The sequence below is a fragment of the Dendrobium catenatum genome, unplaced genomic scaffold, assembly GCF_001605985.2.
Source record: "Dendrobium catenatum unplaced genomic scaffold, ASM160598v2 fragScaff_scaffold_1275, whole genome shotgun sequence".
Classification (NCBI taxonomy): Eukaryota; Viridiplantae; Streptophyta; class Magnoliopsida; order Asparagales; family Orchidaceae; genus Dendrobium; species Dendrobium catenatum.
Window position 1 is genome coordinate 93,241 of NW_021319737.1, and position 8,099 is coordinate 101,339.

Here is an 8,099-nt window from a genome sequence, read left to right on the forward strand (position 1 = left end):
TTGTTGATTTGTGAATTTAAGCGTGATAATTTTTACTTTTTGTTTGATCAGATTGAATCGTATCAGTGATGATTGAGCATTGATGATATTGAATGTTATTGATTCTATTGATTTATTATATCTTGTATTGAAAGCATTAGCGAGTTATAGATTTTGTTAAACTTTTAAGCTCATTATGTGATTTTATTTATTTTAAATCAGAGAAGAGATCATAACCATGTGTAGTGAGACTATTTAAGATCATTAGGTTCTCCTTTTGATTTTGTTCTATATTTGTTTATATTCTTTTGTAGTGAGGAGCTATTAAGAAATCATTGATTGTTAGTGATCTCGTGGTTATTATAAATGTGTTTTGGGAGAATAAATATATTGAAATGTTTCAATGTATATGATATTTAAATTGCATTCGCTAAATATTAATTTATATTGATAATTTATAAAAACTTTGATAGATGATTGAAAAAATAAAATAAACAATTCTTCTACATTAGATTCTAGACATGAGAGTGGCGGAGTGACCGGTGGTCAGTGGTGGTAGGTTGGTTGGAGGCGGCAGAGGAGGCAACCAATGGTGGCAATAGTGGTGAGTTTCCAATGTACTTGAAAATCGTTCAAATCTGAAAAAAAAAAAAAAATCCAAATACATTGGATTTGAAATACAAAGTGAATTCCCTTTACTTCAAAATTTACTAAGTATTTTTTTGGCTTCAAATCAAGTATCAATATTTTCACAATCCTTGTATTTGAAATACATTATGCTCCTAATGCAGCAAACCAAATAGCCCCAATCAAACAAGAACTGAGGTGACATCAACACCTTATAGAGATGATTTACTTGCTTTCTCGAAGGAAACAGACAAGAGTAGCAATTTGAGAAAAGTTCTCGAAGTTAGTTAGGATCATCCTCCTAAGAAAGTCATTCATGTTATGCAATAGGCCATGTAGTCATTAGGTCAGTTATTGTGCAATGACCTTTCTATGTCTCTAGAAAACTTCATGATTTTGTAGATTATATTTGGCATATCCATGCTCACCACACCTAAGAAGATATTGAATCCAATGTTAATCATACAAAGATATAAATACTTTACTAGAGAAATAGATCAAGTCCAAACATTAGAAAGGAAGAGAGAGCTTAAATTTCAGTCAAAGGAAAACCCCTTAAATGGAGATGTTAATCAAATCCAGTTACAAAGAAAGCTCATACCAGAAAATTACAACTCTATTGTGCTGGATTCCAAACTTCTCTGCTTGCATTCCTTTGATAGATCACTTACACAGGGAAGATTACAGAAATTACAACTCTTGCATAACATTAGAAAGCAAAAGATCAGCAAAGCTAAGGCTTCATTTGGGACGGTTTTTTTGTTGCTTCTTAAAGCAGCATTTTAGTACACAAATTTTAATTTTTGTATTAAAAAGGTGCTTTAAGAAGCAGAAAGAAAGCCGTCCCAAACGAAGTCTAAGACAGGCTATACCACCACCATAATAAAGCTGAAACAGTTGCTTATTCTATTTATGCTCTCAACAATATGCATTGCTGAAGATGCTCTTAAGCACACTACTATTAAGAATCTGAAGCACGCTGCAGTTCGACAGGCCAACGCATCTTGGTGTTTTGAATTGGTTCAATGCTGCACCAAGAGAGACATAATGTTCTAGAATCTTATGGAAGGTGCCGCTGTTCACAATGCGAAGCTCGAGAGGGCCGATTGCTCGAACCTTCCTCGAACCAACATAGCCTGCATCGATGAAGGCACGGTCCAAGCAATCACAGCAGTTACTGAGAACCTCCTCCCTAGCATTGCTGCTGAGCTCCCAGAAGATGACATAGTGACCAGGATCAGTTGACATATCGACATGGCTAGTAAAGTCCAGGACCTCAACCTTCTCTACTGCCAAGAGCTTGCTCGCCTCTTCAACTGCCAACTGAAGGTCTTTCTCAGTGTTCTTGTCAATGTTGACAGTTAGAATGAGGTTTCTTCTGTGAACAAACTGGAGTTTTGGTGTTGAGTTGTGAAAGCCAGCTATCTTCACAACATCACCCAGTCTGTAACGGTATAAACCTGCAAGATTTGTAAAGCAGAAGACATTTATTTCATTGGTAATATAGCAGATAGATCATTCATGATTCCAGATATCAAGGAAACAATAAAATTGTTGAAGCTAGAAGAAACAGGGAGTGAGTACACAAAGGAACTGCTTAACATGCAGCAAATATGCTCATTTTGTTGTGTGATAGAAAATTACCCCTCAAATTTAAGTGAAAATTCTATAAGATAGTCGTGAGGCCAGCAATGCTTTATGGTGCCGAATGTTGGCCATTAAAAGAGAAGCATAATACTTAGTTAAGTGTGGCAGAGATGAGGATACTTCGGTGGATGAGTGGCTTTACCCTTAGAGATAGGATATGAAATGAGCACATACGTGAAAAGGTTGGAGTAGCTCCAATAGAAGATAAGATTAGAGAGAGTTGCATTAGATGATTTGGTCACATAAAACGGCGGCCTTCCGATGACCCGATTAGGAAAGTAAAGGTATTATATTTGACTTATGTTAAGAAAGATTGAGACAGACCTAAAAAGACTTGGTTAGAAAATATTAGAATTGAACTTTCTTTATTAGATTTAAACGAGAATTTTACTTTTAATAGTTAACAATGGAGAAAAAAGATTCATCTAGCCGACCCCACATAGTGGGATAAAGGTTTGATGTTGTTGTTGTTGTTGTTGTTGCAAGTAGGCCACATGCTTTTACCTAGTGGAAACTGGAAGATCACTGACCCCTAATTAATCCACTATCTTTATGAGGTAGGTGCAAAGCTATAATTTAATTAAGTTTAGTGGCCACTAAACCACTAACTAAGTCAAGTAAACAATCTTTATAACCCAGTAGGTATCCAGAAGTCAATCTACTGCTAAATTATATTGGAATGCGCAGATGGAAGATAATGCAAAAATATAATTAGTTTGACCAGGTTTAGTTGTCCTCATACTTGTAACTTGTTTGCACAAGGTTGGTTGAAAATCATTGAACTGGTTAGATGAGAAAATTTAACTATTCATGGCAGATCAAAGATTGAAGGGAATCAGATGCAATTACAATTTTAAATGGTAAGTCCTCAAGCATTTGACTTTTAGTTACATGTACTTCATGGTAAGTCCTCAGTTCGTTATTGCAGTCTTCTATCAAGAGAACTGAATAAACAAGATAAAAAGGGACAGAAAACCAAAAAAAAAAAAAAAGCTTGGTACCTGCAAAAGTAGTGATAATTACTTCATACTCTTCACCAACATTAACTTCAGTCAGTCCAATGGGCTCTGGCTCTCTATGCCTGATAATCGAAGCGCAATTCTCTACCTTCTGCTCATGCCCTCTTTCCTTTAGAGGTATAAATTCAAAATACCCAATGTTGGGAAGAACGGTAAAGGTAGCGGATTCCGGCGGTTCTTCTGGATCAATATTAGCACCAATCCAACCTTCTGAAGACCCATAATCAGCACTCATCAGAGGCAAGTTCGCCGCATAGTGCCTTAGTTTACTCAAGTAAGGCTCCATTGATCCTGTCATGATTCCATAGACATATTTCGCATTTGGCCAAAGCTCCGGAATTAAGCCATACCAGCTACTCAAGCTTACACATTTACTGTAAATGGTGTCTGCCAGTTGAGGATTTGGGCGTAGAAGCCTAGAAACAGCACTACGGATAGAAGGAATTGTGATTCTACTGGACAGAACTCCCTCTCTTATATCACAGCAAAGGTCTTCCCATACTTGTTCGAATGTTCGAAATGCATGAACAATGCTGTGGGCAAATGTGGAGAACACAAACTGAACTTCTTCAGAGCATATCAAACCACATAAAAGGTGGCAGTACAATGATTGATTGTAATCAAGGCTGAAAATAACTTCTTCAGGACTGCAGCACTGAGATTGAATGTCTTTCATGGTGTTTCTGTATGACTGGCTTAGGTACACATTTGTAGTGGCAGTGGTAGCTAAAAGGCCACCTTTTGTTCTGAACTGCTTGCTGCTGTAAATGAATTGTAAGGCTTTTCCATTCCCTATAGGATGTGCTCTACAGAGTTCAAATGGGAAATTCATATTTGAAGAAAAACAGTTAGAACAAACAGTAGCCTCTATGATTTTCATAAAAAAAGATGACAGGAAACTTTAAAAGTTGAATATTAAATTGGACACATTTGGAGAGCAACAAAGCAAGAATATCACATTAGTTGATGTCTTAGATTTCGTTTGGAACGGTTTTTTTATTGTTTCTTAAAGTAGCTTTCTAGCACAAAATTTTTAATTTTTGTATTAAAAAACTGATTTAAGAAGCAGTAAAAAAGTCATCCCAAACGAAGCCTTATTCATAACATCACCAAGAGCAATCAGAGAGATGATAGCCCTCCACAAATATAAAGTTAAATTTGGTTGATAAGCCCACTAAGAAATAGCCAGGAGCACCAAAGAGTTAATGCAATCAAATTTAGGAATGAGCACTAAGGGATGTGACAGCAGGATTGAACAATACCACTAACGAATTAAAGTGATTAGAAAGTAACATGGCGACATCACGCCATCAATTTATGAGTAAGGATATGTTGATGCAAAAGGGTAGACTTCAAAGTCATCTATTTGCACTGAGATTAGTTCAAAGATATTGATAATTTTGCTGTTATCCAATTAGTGCAAATAGAGGGACCAATAGGTGCTAAGACCATCCGCAACCGAACGCTAGACAGACATATGTCGTCCGCTAACAATCCAACCGAACGCCAGAAATCCCGCTAGTTTCCAGGAGTTCACACACACTAATTTTTTTTTAAATCCAAAAATTAGGTATTATTGCAAGCGAAAAAATGGTGGCCTAATTTTTTTTATATATATATATATATATATATAAGTATGTCTAATTTAAAAAAATGATAAATATAAATATCTGATTAAAAATAAATATAAAATAAAGTATGAGAAGAATATACATAAAATATTTTTTTTTGTTAGAAAATAGACTTCGGTTGGAGACAAATTACTGCATTTTGGAGTGAAAAATAAGTTTTTCAGTTGGAGATGGCCTAAGAGATTGAAGAACCAACCTATTCCTGAAAGCAAAAGAAGTCCGATATATGCCCATTGTGGACTGCTCTAATTCCTCATTAAAAGGAACAAGTTTTGGTTTCCCTTGTGTTGTACCAGAGCTGCAAGGGATAAACAAAAGCTTCCAACCAGTCAGGATCCGAAGCATAACAAGCGCAAATAATAATAAAAATAAAAATAGCAACACAAACCTCAAAGAAATCGATTTTATTGGCCTCCCAGTGAGGATTGGTAAGGCATCTCCATCTGCAATTCTCTGTATATAAGGCTCCAGATCCTTGTGAGTCACCAAAGGAACGCATGCCTTGAAGCTATCTGGGTCAGTTTTTCCTCCAAGCCCCAAATTCTGCAAGTATTCTGCTGCACCGTTCTCTTCGAGAATCCTCTGAAGGGTCTCTCTTTGAACCCTCTCAGCTTCCTTTGTTAATGCTTCAAACTCCTCTATCACACGGTCTCCATTGAATCCCTTCACCTTCTCCAACATCTCCGAAGCTCTAGCTGGCGCCTTCTGGTACTCAGTCTCGTTTGCCAAAGAAATTCCTTCTTAGCAAAGCAAAAGCCGGTTAAAGAAAGAGAAAACTAATAACTTTCTCTGAAGGTAAGAACTACTTAGGCAGGCCGTATCTTTGTTTTAAGATTGTGGAAATAGGCTTCGAACTAAACAAAGAACACAGCTCAAATTACGATACTTGACATAGAGTAGAGATTCCAAATAATAATTAAAAAGGAATTAGGTTGACAGAAGGCAAAGAAAGCCAATCGATCCACCAATCCAAGAAGCTATGAAATAAAATACATTATATGCTCGGAAAAGCAGTCCCTCACGAAAAATCCAGAACCGTTTGCAGCTAACAAATCCATTGCCGGACTCAAATAGAAGCCTTCAGCCAGATTCGTAGAGGAAGCTCAGGAAATTAAAAAGAAAGCACTAAAAAGATAGACGAATTAAAACCTTCATCAAAACGATTCAGACGAATAAAAAAAGCCCCTATTCAGCAACAGAGGAGGAAAGCAGCAGAAGAGAAGAGAGAACAAATTGCGAAGGAAAGAGAAAAGAACAGAGCTTCCGCTTACCAAGAAGCGGCGAGGGATCGAAAGCTCGGGTCTGAAGGCTACATGGGAAGCTCCTCGCCGGCGAGTCCACCGAGCAAGTTAGCAACTTGAGCTTCGATTCGAGGAGGAAGAACGGAATAAGAAGTGGGATTGAGAAAAATCTCAGAATCGAGAGGATGAACCTCTTGCGCTTTGTTTTGACTGATGGTGACGCTACCAGTGGCTTCCCTTTGGGGTAGGCTGTGATGTGCAATAGCTCGCCAGCTCCACTCCGTTGAATTTGGGCTGCTTCTGTTTTCTTCTAGACTAGTTACCATAGCCAGAAAAATGCCGCTTTTCGTCGCATGATTGGATGATACAATCTCATAACTTCATTTAAAGCCGATTAAATGGGTGTAATTATAGTTGGGCTGAATTTGATTTTGATTGTGGATAAATTTAGCTATTTTAGTTTGATTATAGATTGATAAGAGTTAGAAATTGATTTACACGCAGCTCATTTTAGTCATGTTAGTCAGGCGTTTTAGCAATCAACTATTTTTTTTTAAATAATATCTATCAGCTGCCACTTCAAAGAAAGCATTTGGCGGCGTAACTAATCCATTGGCGGAAGCTAGCGAGGCCACCAACCGGCATCGGACCCACATTTGTGTTGCCTCAGTAAAGAGACGAGGCTGTAGTAGAGAGTAATCGAACCCGGGATGAGGATTCACAACCGTGCTCATCCACCAACCACCCTAAGCCTCGGTGGGTACTAAAAAATTGTTGGATTTGAATTTTATATATTTGATGTGTGTATGAACTTGTCTTAATTGATCTAAACGTCTCAGAAAAATTTTAATATTCTTTAATTCGGTGAAATTCGGTGAAATGATTGAAGAAAAAAATTATTTTTGTAAAATCACTAATCTAAGCAGCATACTTTTTAATTTATTGACTATCATTAAAGAAAATAAAATTCTGGAACTAAATCTTGATAACTTCAAAGCAATCTATAGAGTGTTCATGCTCCAAGGAGTTAATTGTAGAAGTTGACTAAGGGCATCTCCAACCGAACGCTAAACGACTGTATGGAGTCGTTCCCTCGCTCCAACCGAACTCCAAAATTTTCGCCATTTAATCGCAGGTGAACAGTGCGACGCCAACCCGAAAAACGCGCGAAAGGGAGAGCGATCGTTACCTTCTCAAAAACACCTAAAATGGCGTTCGATTGGAGCATCCCGCACCATTTTGGAGTTTTTGCGTTACTTTGCCGTGAAAAATGAAGTTTTCGGTTGGAGATGCCCTAACACCATTAAGAATTCATGCTTTTAAAACTATCCAATCATGCAAGGAAAAGGCAAAGAGCAATTATGTTTGTTAAGGGGACATCCATCAAACTTTAAAAAAAAATTAATTTTGAGATTTACACCTATTGCTATTAAATCCTAAGCTGATGCTTCACTAGAAGAATTAAATAAAATCTTATATTTGGTTCTATTTTGATTTTCTCAAATTTTTATGAGAAAATTTTTGCTAATTCATTTCCATTCAGTCAAGAGCAGGATTTCATTTAGCATGATGTATGATTTGACACCGCTGGAAATGTAGTAATTTCCGACCTTTAAAATTCATAGGGAATTAGCAATACCAGTGGATTTCTGACGGATTAAAATCAGTCGGTATTTCGATCGGGCATCAGATTTTTGATGGATTGCTGATGAATTTAGGATTGGAAAAACAAAGATTTCTAGAATCATTATTGGCAAATCCGTTGGAATTTTTTGCAGAAATATGTAGAATTTTTCGCTGGAAATTTTTAAATAATTACTGGCAGACAAATTACCAGTGAATTTTTCTGTTGGTAATTCCCTGGACATTCTAGCAAAAAAATCCATAGACAATAGTCGGAATAATCTATTTATTCACCAAGGGATCCCTCACCAACTTCAGATTGGCTCTCTCGA

The 8,099-nt window shown here is 36.9% G+C and overlaps 1 protein-coding gene across 3 annotated transcripts; it reads right to left on the reverse strand.

Moving 5' to 3' along the window:
• Positions 1-1,116: 1,116 nt before the first annotated feature.
• Positions 1,117-6,466, reverse strand: LOC110100668 (jasmonoyl--L-amino acid synthetase JAR4). 3 transcript variants are annotated; one of them, XM_020828269.2, is made up of 5 exons: positions 6,175-6,466; positions 5,292-5,757; positions 5,100-5,201; positions 3,255-4,078; positions 1,117-2,066 (listed from the first exon to the last, which is right to left on the reverse strand). In XM_020828269.2, the coding sequence occupies exons 2-5, from the start codon at positions 5,582-5,584 to the stop codon at positions 1,525-1,527; spliced, it is 1,761 nt and encodes a 586-aa protein (XP_020683928.1). In that variant the 5' UTR covers positions 5,585-5,757; positions 6,175-6,466; the 3' UTR covers positions 1,117-1,524. The 3 variants fall into 3 exon arrangements, with proteins under 3 accessions (XP_020683928.1, XP_020683929.1, XP_020683930.1); XM_020828270.2 differs by having other exon boundaries at positions 5,292-5,640; positions 6,175-6,465; XM_020828271.2 differs by having other exon boundaries at positions 5,292-5,643; positions 6,175-6,465.
• Positions 6,467-8,099: the final 1,633 nt, after the last annotated feature.